The sequence below is a fragment of the Mobula birostris genome, chromosome 13 (assembly GCF_030028105.1).
Source record: "Mobula birostris isolate sMobBir1 chromosome 13, sMobBir1.hap1, whole genome shotgun sequence".
Classification (NCBI taxonomy): domain Eukaryota; kingdom Metazoa; phylum Chordata; class Chondrichthyes; order Myliobatiformes; family Myliobatidae; genus Mobula; species Mobula birostris.
This window is the reverse complement of record NC_092382.1, coordinates 30,470,833-30,489,504: the sequence shown is the minus strand read 5'-3', so window position 1 is coordinate 30,489,504 and position 18,672 is coordinate 30,470,833. Positions and strand designations below refer to the sequence as shown.

Here is an 18,672-nt window from a genome sequence, read left to right as displayed (position 1 = left end):
CCTTTTCTGGCTGGCTAACAGTGACTCATGGTCTTCAGGGGTCAGTATTCGGTCCGCTATTTTTCACATTATTTGTCGATGATTTGGATAAAGGAATTGATGGCTTTGTGGGAAGGTTTACGGATGATACAAAGATAAGTGGAGGCGTTGGTAGTGCTGAAGAAGCAATGCTATTGCACCAGGACACAGACAAATTTGGAGAATGGGCAACAAAGTGGCAGATGGAATACAATATTGTGAAATGTACAATAATGCATTTTGGCAAAAGCAACATTAGTGAACTATTATCTGATTGGGCAAACGGTTCAAACAACAGAAGGAAATACAAGTAACACACATCAAAGTTGCTGGTGAACGCAGCAGGCCGGTCAGCATCTCTAGGAAAAGGAACAGTCAACGTTTCGGGCCGAGACCCTTCGTCAGGACGAACTGAAGGAAGAGCTAGTAAGAGATCTGAAAGTGGGAAGGGGAGGGGGAGATCCAAAATGATAGGAGAAGACAGGAGGGGGAGGAATGGAGCCAAGAGCTGGACAGTTGATTGACAAAAGGGATATGAGAGGATCATGGGACAGGAGGCTCAGGGAGAAAGAAAAGGGGGAGGGGGGAAAACCCAGAGGATGGGCAAGGAGTATATTGAGAGGGACCGAGGAAGAAAAAGGAGAGAGAGAAAAAGAATGTGTGTATATACATAAATATCAGATGGGGTACGAGAGGGAGGTGGGGCATTAGCGGAAGTTTGAGAAGTCAATGTTCATGCCATCAGGTTGGAGGCCACCCAGATGGAATAAGGTGTTGTTCCTCCAACCTGAGTGTGGCTTCATCTTTACAGTAGAGGAGGCCGTGGATAGACATATCAGAATGGGAATGGGATGTGGAATTAAAATGTGTGGCCACTGGGAGATCCTGCTTTCTCTGGCGGACAGAGCGTAGGTGTTCAGCGAAACAATCTCCCAGTCTGCGTCGGGTCTCGCCAATATATAGAAGGCCGCATCGGGAGCACCGGACACAGTATATCACCCCAGCCGACTCACAGGTGAAGTGTCGCCTCACCTGGAAGGACTGTCTGGGGCCCTGAATGGTGGTGAGGGAGGAAGTGTAAAGGCACGTGTAGCACTTGTTCTGCTTACAAGGATAAGTGCCAGGAGGGAGATCAGTGGGGAGGGATGGGATCGACGAATGGACAAGGGAGTTGCGTAGGGAGCGATCCCTGCGGAAAGCAGAGGGGGGAGAGAACGATGTGCTTATTGGTGGGATCCCGTTGGAGGTGGCGGAAGTTACGGAGAATAATATGTTGGACCCAGAGGCTGGTGGGGTGGTAGGTGAGGACCAGGGGAACCCTATTCCTAGTGGGGTGGTGGGAGGATGGAGTGAGAGCAGATGTGCGTGAAATGGGGGAGATGCGTTTGAGAGTCAAGTTGGTGGTGGAGGAAGGGAAGCCCCTTTCTTAAAAAAGGAGGACATCTCCCTTGTCCTGGAATGAAAAGCCTCATCCTGAGAGCAGATGCGGCAGAGATGGAGGCATTGCGAGAAGGGGATGGCATTTTTGCAAGAGACAGGGTGAGAAGAGGAACAGTCCAGATAGCTGTGAGAGGCAGTAAGCTTATAGTAAACTTCTGAGTCCTCGGAAATATGGAATATGAGTCCTCGGGCAAGACTCCCAGAAGGTTAATTTACAGGTTGGGTTTGTGGTAAAGGAGGCAAATGCAACGCTGGCATTTATTTAAAGTGAAGTAGCATATATAAGCAAGGAGATAATGCTGGTACTTTCTAAACTCTACTTAAGAGTATTTGGGACCCATATCTCAGAAAAGGTGTGTTGTCATTGGAGAGAGTACAGAGGATATTCAAGAAGATGATTCCGGGAATGAAGGGGTTAAGATATGAGGAGTGTTTGCCAGCCTTGGTCCTGTACTCCTGCACTGACCTATGTTTAATAAACGCTGGCGGGGGGGGGGTGTTAAATCTCACTGAAACCCACCGAATGTGGAAAGGTCTCGATGGGGTGGATGAGGAGAGGACTTTTCATATGGTGGGAGTAGCCATAACAGAGGGCACAGCCTCAAAACTGAGCAGCGACCTTTTAGAATAGTTAAGGAGGATTTTATTTAGTCAGAGAGCAGTGAATCCATGGAATTCACTGACACAGACGGCGATGGGGGCCAAGTCTGTTGGTACATTTCAGGCAGAAGCTAATAGTTTGCCGATCAGTCAGGGCATTACAGGACATGTCGAGGAGGCAGGTGTATGGGGCTGAGTGAGAACCGGGATCAGCCATGATAGAACGGCGGAGCAGACTTGATAGGGCTGAATGGCCTAATTCTACTCCTATGTCTTATGGTCTTTTACTGCTAGTGTCTTACACAGTGAAGATTGACACAAAATACTTACTACATTCCACCACTATTTCTTTGCTCTTTTACTAACTCGCAGCATCATCTTCCAGCGGTACAATATCAACTCTTGCCTCTCTTTTGCTCTTTATATACCTGAACAAATTTTGATACTTGATATTATTGGCTCACTTACCTTAATGTTTCATCTTGTCTCTCCTGTGTGTTTTTTTTTTCAGTTGTCTCCTATTGGTTATGTACGTTTGTAAAAGCTTTCCAATCCTCTCATTCCCACTGTTTTCTTGCTATATTATATGACCCTGCTTTTGCTTTTATCAAAAACAGGAGAAACTCTGTGGATGCTGGAAATCCAACTAACACATAGACAAAATGCTGGAGGAACCTAGGAGGCCAGGCAGCATCTATGGGAAATAGTGAACAGTCAATGTTTTGGGCCGAGACCCTTCATCAGAACTGGGAGAAAAAAGATGACACGTCAGAGTCTGGGGGTGAATTGGGTGGAAGAAGTGGTAGGTGATAGGTGAAACTGGGAGAGGGGGAAAAAACTTCTTAGGATATAATTTCCTTAACGATTCTTGAAAGATCATTGCTAATGCATCCACATCTCTTCAGTCACCGTTTCAGATCTCTGGGGTGTACACCATCTGGTCCAGGTGATCTGTTTACCTCCAGACCATCTCTGTTTCCCAAGACCCTTCTCCCGATTAATGTAACTTTACACATTCTGACCAGTGACATCTGCGACTTCCATATTCCTGCCAGTGTCTTTGAAAGATAAGAGTGATGTACAATACTTATTCAGTTCATCTGCCATCACCTTGCACCCCCACCCCATTACTACCTCTCCAGCATCATTTTCCAGTGGTTTGATATCCACTTCCGCCTCTCTTTTACACTATATGTAACTGAAGAAAAAAATTGGTATCCTCTTTAATATTACTGGCAAGCTCACCTATGTATTCCATCTTTTCCTTCTCAATTATTTTAGTTACATTCTGTTGGGTTTTAAAAGCTTCCCAGTCCTCTAACTTCCTAGTAATTTTTGCTCTGTGCCCTCTCTTATCAGCCATGGGTTTACCACCTTACTATTAGAATACTGCTTCCTCTTTCTGATGTATATATCCTGTGCCTTCTGAATTGCTTCCAGAAATTACAGCCATTGCAAATGTTTTCATCGCTACCTGTGTTCTTTTCAAATCAATATTGACCAATTTTTCTCTCATGCCTCTCTAATTCTCTTTACTCTACATCTGACTTTAGCTTCTCCTTCTCCAATGTCAGGGTGAATCTGATCACATTAAGATGACTTGCCCCTGAGAGTTATTTGAACTAAAGTAACTATATTAATTCCGGTTCATTACAACACCCAATCCAGAATAGCTGAACCCAAAGTGGGATCAACCATGAGCTGCTCTAAAAAAGCATCTTGTAGGCATTCTAGGAATTCCTCCTCTTGACACCAACACCATCCTAATTTTCCTAATCACCTGCATGATAATCCTCCATGACTATTGTAACATTGCCCTTTTGGCAGGCATTTTCTATCTCCCATTGTCATTTGTGGACCACATACTACTGTTTGGGGTCTCTATACAATTCCCATCAGGGATTTTTTTAAACATTTGCTGTTCCTTAATTCTACCCACAGATTCTACGCCTTACAACACTTGCCACGTCTAATGATTTTATTTAATATTTTACCATAAGCCACACAACCCCACTACCGGCTTGTTCTTTCAAGAAACATATAAGTATCTGGGAAACAAGAGGACCTGCAGATGCTCGAAATCTAGAGAAATACACACAAAGTGCTGGAGGAGCTCAGCATGACGGGCAGCATCTATGGATGGGAATCAACATTTCGGGCCAAGACGCTTCAGCGGGACTCTTGATACCCACGTATCTGGAATATCAACAAGCAAAGACAATAGAAAGTAGTGTGAAATAGGGAAAATCTTTGACAAAATTTAGTTCAAGGCAAAAAAAAACCCTGCCAAACAGAGCTCAATTGTTAACAAATACAACAACGGCAATAATCAATTTCATCAATACCGACATTGACTTTTTTTAAATAAAAAATATCACGGTCCCATTTCAATCAGTAAAATTTACAAAGATAAATAAGAACTTTAGAAAACTTTCGAAAAGACTATTTATACTCAAACCCACTTAGATTAACACTACCTTGGACAGAAGGAGGAAGAGAAATAACACACACGAAAGAGAAATCACACAACAGTCAGCTAAAACTTCTAAGTATATATTTTCATCAAAACTGAACAGGGTTCAGCACTCCATGTGTGTATAAGCAATCGTGATAAGAAATACAGACCAGAAAACTTAAATGAGTGGCCAACTCAGAAAAATGAATCGTCACTATGAAAATTTTACTGATTGAAATGGGACCAAGATATTTTTATTAAAAAAGTCAATGTCAGTATTAACCAGTGGAATGAGAATGATCCTCCATGGGAGACATCTCAATGATCTGAGTAGACTAGATGTTGACAAAGAAGCATCGAGCACCTGACTGAGAGTTGGAGAGCTCGTCCCAGAAACAGAGGGGTTTCTTGAAGAAATACAGGACAAGGTGGGTAACAAAAGGAAATAAAAAAATGAAAATATATGAAATACAAACCAACAAGGCAGTAAGTGCAGAAAATGCCAAGAGAAACCAGACACAATCCAACACATTCCAGGATCCTGCAGCAGTTTAACTCAATCTGATTGCTTACACAGGTACAATCAAGTGGCAAATATCATTCACCAAAATCTTGCTTTGAAATACAAACTCATGAATGACCACCATCACTTCATTAAGGCACCATAAATTCAAGCCTGTTCCAGTTAGGGACAGAATCTCACAATTTATATGATAATCAATACATTATTACAGATAGGATAATCTAAAATAACCATCCAGATATAATATTACAGGATAAACAACAGGAACAACTCCCTCAGTAGACAAACCATTCTCAACACACACTTTTCTCGACCAGTGGAGCACCTCACCACAGGTATTGTTTGTGTCAGACAAAAGATTTTATCTGTCAATCAGCTTCCAAAGTTTCCACTCTGTCATTCGTTGCCACACCCCGCTGCTGATTCCCTTCTCATCATACGTTTTTAATCCGACCATCGTCCAGAGCCCCTAACACCGCCCTGTGCAAACCCGCCTCTGGTTTCTGACCCTACTCTGTTGAACATCCAACTAATGGTTTCCCATTCTGCTTTCAGTCTTCAGAGGACAGTGGTGTTTTCTAACAACCCTTTAGAAGCAGGGAAAATGACCCATAATGTGGAAATGAGCCCTGAATAAGGAGGTTAACTCCCAATGTCATTCTTCCTCAGCCCAGAGATTTGAGGGGCAAAGAACATCTCAGACAGAACTGCAGTCAGCTCGACTTCTTCAGTCTGCAGAGAATTCAAGGGAAACCTCTTCACCCACAGAGTGGTGACTGTTTGGAACCCATCACCACAGGGACAGCGAGAGGAGAACAACAGGGGAGGATTTAAAAGGACTGTTGTGGAACTGAATCACTGGCAGGGTCCAGCAGGCCTGAGTTGACTCTCTACTGTACACTAGGTGTGTTATAAATTCACTAAGTACCACAGACAGAGTTTAAAATAGAACTGATTTATTTGTCTCAGATCCAGAATATTAAACTCCAGTCCCATTAGAGGTGAATGTGCCACAGAAAAAACTCCTCCCATGCCCAGTGACCAGGGTGCAGATCTGGGTGTGGTGAGCAGCAGCAATAATTGCAGAGTTCAGCACCAACAGTTACTCTCAAAATTGCATTCAGCAACGATGATGGACAAATATCCAGCATTCAGCTTATTGAAAGTTTCTCACAGTGTGAACCCGGCAGTGTGTCACAAGGTTAGATGACTGAGTGAATCCCTTCCCACATTCACAGCAGGTGAATGGCTTCTCCCCAGTGTGAACTCTCTGGTGACTCTGTAGGTGGGATGACTGAGTGAATGTTTTCCCACAGACTGAGCAGGTGAACGGCTTATCCCCAGTGTGAACTCGCTGATGTCTCTGTAGGTTGGATGACTGAGTGAACGTTTTCCCACAGTCTGAGCAGGTGAACGGCTTCTCCCCAGTGTGAACTCGCTGATGACTCTGTAGGTCGGATGACTGAGTGAATGTCTTCCCACAGTCCGAGCAGGTGAACGGCCTCTCTTCAGTGTGAACTCGCTGGTGACTCCGTAGGTGATATAATAAAGTGAACATTTTCCCACAGACTGAGCAAGTGAACGGCTTCTTCCAGTGTGAAATCGCTGGTGTCTGTGAAGGTCAGATGATCCATGGAATCCCTTCCCACAGTCTGAACAGGTGAATGGTCTCTCCCCTGTGTGAACTCGTTGGTGTGCCAGCAGATCGGATGACCGAGTGAATCCCTTCCCACAGTCTGAGCAGGTGAATGGTCTCTCCTCTGTGTGAACTCGCTGGTGTGCCAGTAGTCCGGATGACTGAGTGAATCCTTTCCCACATTCTGAGCAGGTAAATGGCTTCTCCCCAGTGTGAACTCGTTGGTGACTCTGTAGGTTGGATGACTGAGTGAATCCCTTCCCACAGACTGAGCAGGTGAACGGCTTCTCCCCAGTGTGAACTCGCTGGTGTCTCTGTAGGTGGGATGACTGAGTGAATTCCTTCCCGCATTCTGAGCAGGTGAACAGCTTCTCCCCACTGTGAACTCGCTGGTGTCTCTGTAGGGTGGAAGAGTGAGGGAATCTCTTCCCACAAGCTGAGCAGGTGAAATCCCTCTCTGCAGTGTGAACTGACTGATGTAACAGTAGGTGAGATGATTTACTGAATCCCTTCCTACACACTGAGCATGTGAATGGCCTCTCCCCAGTGTGAACTGATTGGTGTGCCAATAAGGAGGATGACAGAGTGAATCCCTTCCCACAGTCTGAGCAGATGAATGGCTTCTCCCCTGTGTGAACTGACTGATGTCTCTGTAGGTGGGATGACTGAGTGAATGTCTTCCCACAGTCTAAGCAGGTGAATGGCCTCTCCCCAGTGTGAACTCGTTGGTGACTCTGTAGGTTGGATGACTGAGTGAATGTCTTTCCACAGATTGAGCAAGTGAATGGCTTCTCCCCAGTGTGAACTGACTGGTGTCTCTGTAGGTGAGATGATCTAGTGAATCCCTTCCCACAGTCCAAGCAGGTGAACGGCCTCTCCCCAGTGTGAACTTGCTGATGTACCTTCAGTTTAGATGAGAAAGTGAATCCCTTCCCACAGTCTGAGCAGGTGAACGGCCTCTCCCCAGTGTGAACTCGCTGGTGAGCCATTAGGTCAGATGACCATGTGAATCCTTCCCCACAAACTCAGCAGATGACCAGCCTTTGCCCTGTGAGAACTAACTGGTGTGTCCACAGGTGGGAAGTCTGAGTGAATCCCTTCTCACACACAGAACAGGTGAATGGCCTTGTCCCAGTGTGAACTTGCTGATGTACCTTCAGTTGAGATGACTGAGTGAATCCATTCCCACTGTCTGAGCAGGTGAACTGCCTTTCCCCTGTGTAAAATGACGGGCGTGCCAGTCGGCAAGATGATCAAGTGAATCCCTCCCCACAGTCTGAGCAGGAAGGATGGTTGACTGAATCCTTTGCTCCACTTCTTAAATATCTGGATAGAGACAGTGAAACTGGTGTGTTGTGCTCGAGATTCCCAGAGACCAATTCCTTCTCATTTTTAACCTGTAAAAAGATTTACAAAATCCATCAATGGGGGTAGGACAACATTTCAGATGAGATCGGTTCAGTTGCCAAGGTGTGATCTGGCATCATACTGTTACAGTGAGATTCAACCCAAGTTGGAGAGAGAAATCATTTTCTAACCGGGCACAGTGCTGGTATCTGGAAATACCATCAAATTCTCTGATGCTCTTCCTGTCTTGATAAGAATGGGATATTTCTGCCATCTCCAATCTGTGACCTGGCTCAGGTTGACTCTCTCCATTAGTATTATTCCCTGTTCCCACTGAGCTGCATGGGTCCTGGCCCCACAGTAACTGAAACACTCTCAAGCAAATAGCCTTAGTTAACGTGCAGCTGGGATTTTCTTGTATGTACTGTTAGTTCAAAGTGCCACAGTTTTAACGCCATGTAAATATCTCCTACTCAGATGTATGGTTGGTCTGCACAGCTGTTAAAAGGAAGTAGAGTGAATATTAGTATTATTTCAGGTTCTTGTCACAGTCTTAGGCTATGTCCACACTACGCCAGATAATTTTGAAAATGCCAGTTTCGAGTAAAAACGATAGGCATCCACACCAAGCATATTTCAAAATATCTCTGTCCACATTAGAACGGATATTTGGGCGAATCTCCTCCCACTGGGTATGCGCAGGACACACAGAAAACAAGCGAAGAGGAAACAGTATACTTGGTGTGTGTTTGTCCAGTTACAGAGTAGAAAACTTTAAAAGGAATTGCTCTTGGCTCTTGCGCAGGAGGACTTAAAACTGAAATCAAGTACTGGAGCGTATGGAGGCAATGGACGGGGAGTTCATGGACAGCATGACCCGGCTGACGACAAACATCGAAAAACTGACTAACTCTGTTGCATTAATAAAGCACCTTGTTAAATGTATAAAACATATCTGCATCAGTGTTATCTTGTATTTCAATACAACGTTACATTAAGCTGTTACACATCTATTTGTCAGAGAAGTACTTGCATAAATAGGTAAACCACCTTCATACAAGCAAGGACAGAGAACAGGGCAAAGTGAGTATACTTATTTATTCAGTAAGCTATGGGTCAAGGTATTTGGTGAGTACATTTCTAACTCTTCTGGCTTCAGTCTCGTTGCCGTCTGTTCTGAAATTGTTAGGTTGGTGGGGGTTGTGTTCAAGAAAACAACAAAATGCGGTGCTGCGGCGATCTGTTCCGGCACGTCATGACAGCGTTTTTAAATAGTCAATAAAGCTCACTTTACAATTTAACTCTCACGCTGTTCACACCGACTGCCCGTTATAACAGCCGTCCGGCAGTGCTTGCGCAGTACCAAGCAGCAGCAGAAAAAGTATTGTTGTTGTGGTGTTGTCACGACAGCGTTTTTAAATCTCCCCATTTACCCCGTACACACTACGACGGATATTAGGCGTTTTCAGATTTATTCACTCTGGAGACAGTTTCTGAAAATCTCCTTTTTCGGGGGATGAAAATGCCACTTTAGTGTGGACGGAGGGTCAAAACAAAGAGCAAAAGGTTTGTTTTCAAAATTATCCGGTGTAGTGTGGACGTAGAAAAGTACAACGCAGAAACAGGACCTTTGGGCCATCTGGTTTGTGCTCAACTATTTAAACTGCCCACTCCCATACCCCTACCATCCAGGTACCTATACAAACCTCTTAAATGTTGAAATTCAGCTCGCATGCACCACTTGTGCTGGCTGCTCATTCCACACACGGATGACCGTCTGTGTGAAGAAGTTTCCCCTCATGTTCCCCTCAACGTTTCACCTTTCACCTTTAACCCATGGCCTCTGGTTGTAGTCCCACCCAATCCCAGTGGAGAAAGCCAGCTTGCATTTACCGTATCTATAAACCCTCATAATAGTGGTATACCTCCATCAAACCTTCCCTCAATCTTCTACATTCCAAGGAATAAAGTCCTGACCTGTTCATTCTTTCCTTATAACCCAAGTCCTCCAGACCTGGCAACATCTTTGTGAATTTTCTCTGAACTCTTCCAACCTCTTTTAATTCTTTCCTGCACGTTGGTGAGCAAAACTGCACACAATACTCCAAGTTAGGCCTCACCATTGTCTTGTACAATGTCAATATAACATCCGTCTCCTGTACTCAGTACTTTGTTTTACGAAGGCCAATTTGCCAAAACCTTTCTTTTTGTCCCCCTCGAGCTGTGACACCACTTCCAGTGAAATATAGACCTGAATTCCCAGATCCTTTTCTTCTACAGCAATCCTCAGTGCTACCTAGGTCCTATCAAAATGGAACACCTCACACTCATCTGCGTTAAATTCCATTTTCCGTTTCTCAAACCATTTTCCCAGCTGGTCCAGATCGCTCTGCAAGCCATGATAGTCTTCCTCGCTGTCCACTACACCACCAATCTTGGTGTCAGCCACAAATATGCTGATCCAGCTAACCATGTTAACATCCAGATATCTGACATAGATGACAAACAACAGATCCAGTACTGATCCCTATGACACACCATTAGTCACAGGCCTCCGGTCAGAGAGGCAACCATCTGCTACCACAGTCTGGCTTCTCCCAAAGACAGTGACTCATCCAATTTACTATCTCATCTTGAATGCTGAGTGACTGAACCTTCTTGACCAACCTCCGATATGAGACTTTGTCAAGTGCCTTGTTAAAGTCCATGTAGACAACATCCACTGCCTTGCCTTCATCCACTTTCCCGATAGCTTCCTCGAGAGACTCTATAAGATTGGTGAGACATGACCTACCGTGCACAAAGCCATGCTGCCTATCCTTAATCAGTCCACATCTATCCAAGTACTTACAGTATATATCTGGTTCCTGCACACACGTTCCAATAACTTTCCCACTACTGATGTCAAGCTCACCAATGTACAATCTCTTAGTTTAATTTAGAGCCTTCCTTGAACAGCGGAACAACATTGGCTGTCCTCCAATCCTCCAGTACCTCACCTATCACTAAGGATTATTTAACTATCTGTCCTTGAGCCCCGACAATTTCTGCACTTGTCTGCCGCAGGGTCCCAGGGAACAACTTGTCAGGCCCTGGGGATTTATCGATGCTAATTTGCCTTCAGACAGCAAACACCTCCACCTCTGCAATCTGTACAGGGTCCATGAAGTTGATGGTGCTTTGCCTCACTTCTATAGACTCTGTGTCCATCTCCTGTGTAAATACAGTTGCAGAAAAAAATCTCCAACATCTATTTTGTCTCCTCATATCGATTACCATTCTGACCTTCCAGAGAATTAATTTTTCCCCTTGCCATCTTTTCGCACTTAACATATCTGCAGAATCCATGAGGATTCTCCTTCACCTTGTCTGCTGGGGCAACCTCATGCCTTCTTTTATTTCTTTCATAAGTGTTCACCTGAATTTCCTGTACTTCATAAGTACCCCATTTGTTCCTATCTGCCCATACCTGGTATGCACCTTCTTTTTATTGATCTGGGAGAAGAAGTACAAAGGAGTGATGGAGCTGCATAGTGGAAGGTGGGAGTAGAGGGAGTTAAACTAAAGTTTCAGGGGGAAATGGAAGCATGAATAACAGAACAGGTAGTGGAAGGGTTGTGGAGACAGTTGTTGTTCAGACCTCAGACAAAGTCAGGAATGAAAAAGTTGAGCACGGTGCAGTGAATATGCTGAGGCCTGTATATTTCAATGCAAGGAGCATCGTAGGAAAGGCGGATGTGTTCAGGACATGGATCAACACCCGGAATTATGACACTAGGATCTGGCAACTCTGGCCTGGGACAGGCTGCTTTGTGGCAAAGGTGTGCTTGGTAAATTGAGGCCTTCAAAGCAAAATTTTGTAAGCACAAAGTGGGTATGTGTTTGTCAGAATAAAAGGTAAAGCTGGAAACTGTATCTCTTGGTTTGCAAGAGATATTGAGAACCTGGTGAAGCACAAAATAGAGTTGCAGAACAGGGATAGGCAGGTAGGTTCTTATGGAGTATAAGAAATGCAAGAGAACACATAAGAAATAAATCAGGATGGCTGAAAGAAAGCATGAGATTGCCCTCACAGAAAAGATGAAGGATAATCCTCAGGGATTCTGGAGAGAGATTAAAAGCAAAAGGATTGCAAGGCACAAAATTGGTCCTCTGGAAGACAGGAATGGCAATCCATGTGTGGAACCAAAGGAGATGGGGGAGATCTTAAATATTTTTTACATCTCATTTACTCAGGAGATGGACACAGTGTCAATGAGAGTGTGGAAAAGCGGCATTAAAATCATGGGCCCTGTACGGATTAAAGAAGAGGAGATGTTTGCTATCCTGAGGCAGATTAGGGTGGATAAATCTCCAGGGCATAACAAGGTGCTCCCTCGGACCCTACGGGAGGCAAGTGCAGAAATTGTCAGGGCCCTAGCAGAGATAATTAAATCATCCTTAGTGCTGGGGGAGTTATCCGAGGATTGTTGGATAGTCAAAGTTATTTCACTGTTCAACATAGAACATGGAAATCTACAGCATATTCCAGGCCATTCAGCCCACAATGTTGTGCCAACCATGAAACTTACTCTAGAAACTGCCTCGAATTTCCCTAGCACATGGACCTCTATGTTTCTAAGCTCCATGTACCTATCTAAGAGGCTTTTAAAAGACCCTGTTGTATCTGCCTCGACCACCGCTGCTGGAAGTGCATTCCACGCACCCACCACTCTGTGTAAAAAACTTACCCCTGCCATCCCCTCAGTACCTATTTCCAAGCAGCTTAAAACTATGCCCCTCATGCTGGCCATTTCAGCCCTGGGAAAAGCCTCTGGCTATCCACACGATCAATTCCCCTCATCATCCTATACACCTAAAAAAGGCTCTAAGCATAAACAAGGAAATTATACATTACTTTGAGGATTTGTTGGAAGTATACAGAACTATGAGGGTATAGATAGGGTAAATGCAAGCAGCTTTTTCCACTGATGTTGGGTGGGACGACAATATTTACCTCAGAAATTCCCTAGAGTTCCCCACAGCCCTGTATTTTTCTACGCGCCATGTACCTATCCAGAAGCCTCTTAAAAGACCCTATTATATCCAGCTTCATCACAGTCACCGGCAGCCCATTCCACGCACTCACCACTCTGCATAAAAAAACTAACCCCTTGTGGTGATATCACGTGTCAGGAGGTGACTGGACAGAGCTCCTAACCATGAGGAGAAATGAAGAATGATCTAGAAGCATGGCAGTGTAAGACATGGTTTTGTTGCTGTTAAATACAAGTTCAATTCTGCAGAATATGGTTTGTTATTAGTAACCCACGGTACGTATAAAGAACACAACACCCCTGACATCTCCTTCGTACCTGCTTCTGAGCACCTTAAAACTGTGCCCTCTCTGCAGATTTTCTCTTGTTTGTGATTGGAGGCAGAACAAAGGTGATTTTCACAACAGCTGATGTAAAAGATTTTGTTCCCTTTCTCCGAGTTCCCAATCCTTGCATTTAGACAGCTGGAGCTCAGCTCTGTCTGAGAGATCCATCGGTTCCCATTCCCTCATCAGCCGGAAGCTCCCCGGGGCCCGTGTACGGATGGTGGGGCTGAGAGAGAGGGAAGAGAGCATGACTGTCCCGGGATTGTGGGTCACGGTGTCCGGAATTAACAGCAACTGTCCCGAAGTCGGTGTTGAAACCCCCTACTAAACCCCGGAAACTCACCCTGACCTGCAGGCAACCTACTTAGGCCCACTGTACTGCGCGCATGCGTGATATTCGGCAACGTCACAACCCTGACACCTGCGCATTTGATCGGTGCTTCGGCGACGGCGAACTTTCTAATGCAGGGATTTATGGGTAATGCCGGCGCCATTATAAGTTTCTGGAAGCACCGGTTCCATGTCCATACTTAAGTATTTTTTTGTGTATATAGAAAATTCAGCAGCTGTTTTAACACAGAAAGCGGTTCGCATAAACAATATACTCAATATCAACGTGTATCAAATGCCAAAGTACAATCCTCTTACAAATGTAGATATAAAACACAAGAGATTCTGCAGTTGCTGGAAATACAGAGACATACACACACAAAATGCTGGAGGAACTCTGCAGTTCAGGCAGCGACTAAGCAGAGGAGTACACAGTCTAGGCATGCTGAAAGGGTTTGGCCTGAATGTTACCTATTTATTCCTCTACACATTTGTTGCCTGATCCGCTGATTTCTTCAGTATTTTGCAGAAATTAACCAACTTTTTTTTCAATCAATCGGTTTGCAAATGTTTCTGATCTTTCATTTGTAGACACATCCTGCTGGTCTGATTCCGCCTCCTCCTCAGAAACTCTAGACCCCATCTCTCTCCGGAGCCTCAAAGCCCTGACTCGGGCCGGCACCTCATTGGTTTCTGAATCTGCTCCATCGAAGATTCATTCGCTAGTCTGCTGTCAGACTTTAGAGTCGCATTGCAACAACCCAGCTGTCTGAGGCACAGCCCTTTGAAATTAGTGAAAGTGACCAAAAACATTGAAAAGAGCAGCGAAGAAGGAGTTTAGCTAAATTATTTCACAGCACTGAAGAACTTCAAATACACAGGGAGCTCATCGTCTTATTCAGCCTGGAGAAAATCATGCAGGGAATTCATGCAGGTGTATAAGATGATGAGAGATATTGGTCGTGTGGATAGCCAGAGGCTTTTTCCCAGGGCTGAAATGCCTAACACGAGGGGCATAGTTTTAAGGTGCTTGGAAGCAGGCGCACAGGAGATGTCAAAGAGTGGTGGGTGTGTGGAATGCACAGCCAGAGACATTGGTAGACGTGGATACAATAGGGTCTTTTAAGACACCTAGACAATCGACAAGAGGCACAGGAGTAGCCCATTCATCCCTTTGAGTCAGAACCACCTTTCACTGTGATCATGGCTGATCATCCACAATCAGTATCCAGTTCCTGCCTTATCCCCATAACCTTTGATTCCACTATCTTTAAGAGCTCTATCCATCTCTTACTTGAGAGCATCCAGAGACTTGGCCTCCACAGCCTTCTGAGGCAGAGCATTCCACAGAACCACAACCCTCTGGGTGAAAAAGTTTTTCCTCAACTCCGTTCTAAATTGTCTATCCCTTATTCTTAAACTGTGGCCTCTGGTTCTGGACTCCCCCAACATCGGGAACATGTTTCCTGCCTCTAGCGTGTCCAATCCCTTAATAACCTTATACGTTTCAATCAGATCCCCTCTCATCCTTCTAAATTCCAGTGTATATAACCCCAGTCACTCCAATCTTTCAACATATGACAGTCCCACCATGCCAGGAATTAACCTTGTGAAACTATGCTACACTCCCTCAACAGCTAGAATGTCCTTCCTCAAATTTGGAGAGCAAAACTGTACACAATATTCCAGGTGTGGTCTCACCAGGGCCCTGTACAATTGTAGAAGGACCTCTTTGCTCTTATACTCAATTCCCCTTGTTATGAAGGCCAGCATGCCATTAGCTTTCTTCACTGCCTGCTGTACCTGCACGCTTGCTTTCAGTGACTGATGAACAAGAGCACCGAGATCTCGTTGTACTTCCCCTTTTCCTAACTTAACACCATTTAGATAGTAATCTGCCTTCCTGTTCTTGCCACCAAAGTGGATAACCTCACATTTATTCACATTAAACTGCACCTGCCATGCATCTGCCCACTCACCCAACCTGTCCAAGTCACCCTGCATTCTCATAACGTCCTGCTCACATTTCACACTGCCACCCAGCTTTGTGTCATCTGCAAATTTGCTAATGTTACTTTTAATCCCTTCATCTAAATCATTAATGTATATTGTAAATAGCTGCGGTCCCAGCACCGAGCCTTGCGGTACCCCACTGGTCACTGCCTGAAAAGGACACATTAATCCCTACTCTTTATTTCCTGTCTGCCAACCAATTTTCTATCCATGTCAGTACCCTACCCCGAATACCATTTGCTCTAATTTTGCACACTAACCTCCTATGTGGGACCTTATCAAAGGCTTTCTGAAAGTCCAGGTACACTACATCCACTGGCTTTCCCATGTCCATTTTCATAATTACGTTCTCAAAAAATTCCAGAAGATTAGTCAAGCATCATTTTCCCATCGTAAATCCATGCTGACTGGGACCTATCCTGCCACTGCTATCCAAATGTGCCGCTATTACATCTTTCACAATTGATTCCAGCATCTTCCCCACCACTGATGTCAGACCAACTGGTCTATAATTGCCTGTTTTCTCTCTCCCTCCTTTCTTCAAAAGTGGGATAACATTAGCTACCCTCCAATCTGCAGGAACTGATCCTGAATCTATAGAACATTGGAAAATGATTACCAATAGACGGGTACACGGAGCTTAGGAAAATAGAGGGCAATGCGGTCAGGAAATTCCAGGCAGTTTCTGGAGTAGGTTACATGATCGGCACAACATTGTGAGCCGAGGGGCCTGTAATCTGCTCTAGATTTCTGATTCTATGAAATTCAAGGGAAATCTCTTCTCCTGCAGAGTAGTGAGGAGTTGCAACCTGTCATCACGGGGAGAGTGAGAGGTGAAGTGAACGGTAGGGCTAGATTTTACAATACTGATATGGAACAGAAACATGGGCAGGGACCAGACGGATTGAGTGGCCTCTCTAGTGTACAGAGTGAGTGTGGCAGAGACAGTAAGTATCTGTGACATGAGATTTGAAACAGAACTGATTTATCTTTTACAGATCCACAATATTAAACACCAGTCTAGTTTAAGGCTAACATCAGAAAAACGTTGATAAGGTACACCATGCAAGGCTTATTGAGAAAGTAAGGAGGCCTGGGATCCAAGGGGAGATTGCTTTGTGGATCAAGAGCTGGCTTGCCCACAGAAGGCAAAGAGTGGTTGTAGACAGGTCATATTCTGCATGGAGGTCGGTGACCAGTTGTGTGCCTCAGGGATCTGTTCTGGGACCCCTACTCTTTGTGATTTTTATAAATGACCTGGATGAGGAAGTGGACAGATGGGTTAGTAAATTTGCTGATGACACAGAGGTTTGAGGTGTTGCAGATAGTGTGGAGGGCTGTCAGAGGTTACAGCGGACATTGATAGGATGCAAAACAGGGCTGAGAAGTAGAAGATGGAATTCAACCCAGATCAGTGTGAGGTGGCTCACTTTGGTAGGTCAAATATGATGGCAGAATATAGTATTAATGGTAAGACTCTTGGCAGTGTGGAGGATCAGAGGCATCTTGTGGTCAGAGTCCATAAGTCACTCAGAGCTGCTACAAAGGTTGACTCTGTGGTTAAGAAGGCGGTACGGTGCATTGGCCTAAATCAACCCTGGGATTGAGTTTAGGAGCCAAGAGGTAGTGTTACAGCTAAATAGGACCCTGGTCAACCCCACTTGGAGTACTGTGCTCAGTTCTGTTTGCATCACTACAGGAAGGACGTGGAAACCATAGAAAGAGTGCAGAAGAGATTTACAAGGATGTTGCCTGGATTGGGGAGCATGCCTTATGAGAATAGGTTGAGTGAACATGGCCTTTTCTCCTTGGGGCGATGGAGGATGAGTGGTGACCTGATAGAGGTGTATAAGACGATGAGAGGCATTGATCTTGTGGATAGTCAGAGGCTTTTTCCCAGGGTTGAAATGGTTGCCACAAGAGGATACAGGTTTAAGGTGCTGGGGAGTAGGTGCAGAGGAGATGTCAGGGGTAAGTTCTTTTTTTGCACAGAGTGGTGAGTGCGTGGAATGGGCTGCCGGCGACGGTAGTGGAGGCGGATATGATAGGGTCTTTTAAGAGACTCCTGGATAGATACAGCGAGGTTAGAAAAATAGAGGGCTATGGGTAACCCTAGGTAATTTCTGAGGTAAGGATATATTCGGCACAGCTTTGTGGCTGAAGGGCCTATGTTCTGCTGTAGTTTTTCTATGTTTCTAATTTCTATTCACATTCCTCTGGCCTCACTGGACAGGACCACTGAAACATCAAGTGAGAAACAGCAGGAGGTCGCCATTCAGCCCCTCTAACCATCAACAAGATGACGGCTGCTCTCCCATCTCAGCCACATGTTTCTGTCCGATCCTCATTTCCTCGATCCCTTCGGTCTCCACACATCTGCTGGTCTCTGTTTTATGTGAGGATGATCACTGAGTCTTCACCGGCCTCTGTGATGGGGATTTACAGACTTTCACCCCCCTTGGAGTGGAGACATTTCTCTTCATCTCGGTCCTGGACAGTCCACCCCCTTTTTCAGAGACTGGGATCCCTGGTTCAGCCGGTAATGATGTTGTGCATTTCAATGTGTTCACCTCTCAGTCCTCAATTCTCCAAATGAAAGGGTTATCACATTTGATCTTTCTTCATATGATGACCCCACCACTCCAGGGATCAGTCTGGTGAATCTTCATTGCACTCTCCATAACAAATACTCTCTAACCTCTTTGTTAATCCTCTATGGAATTAATTTCCATCTTCTGCAGCCCCGTGTTGCCCCAACCACTCACCTCCCACCCCCGTCACTATTTCCACCTTCCCACCTCCCCCTCACCTGGATCCACCTCTCACTCCCCAGCTCTTGCCCCATCCCCACCCCTCACCTCTTTTCTCGGACTATTTCCCGTCCACTCTCAGTCCAGAGGGAGGGTCTCGGCCCGAAATGTTGACGGTCCATTTCCCTCCACAGATGC

At 45.1% G+C, this 18,672-nt stretch overlaps 1 protein-coding gene across 1 annotated transcript; it reads right to left on the bottom strand.

Annotated features, from left to right (window-relative positions):
* Positions 1–6,004: 6,004 nt before the first annotated feature.
* On the bottom strand, positions 6,005–13,504 carry LOC140208716 (uncharacterized). Its single transcript, XM_072277597.1, has 3 exons — positions 13,374–13,504; positions 6,661–8,069; positions 6,005–6,577 (listed from the first exon to the last, which is right to left on the bottom strand). The coding sequence occupies exons 2-3, from the start codon at positions 7,659–7,661 to the stop codon at positions 6,193–6,195; spliced, it is 1,386 nt and encodes a 461-aa protein (XP_072133698.1). The 5' UTR covers positions 7,662–8,069; positions 13,374–13,504; the 3' UTR covers positions 6,005–6,192.
* Positions 13,505–18,672: the final 5,168 nt, after the last annotated feature.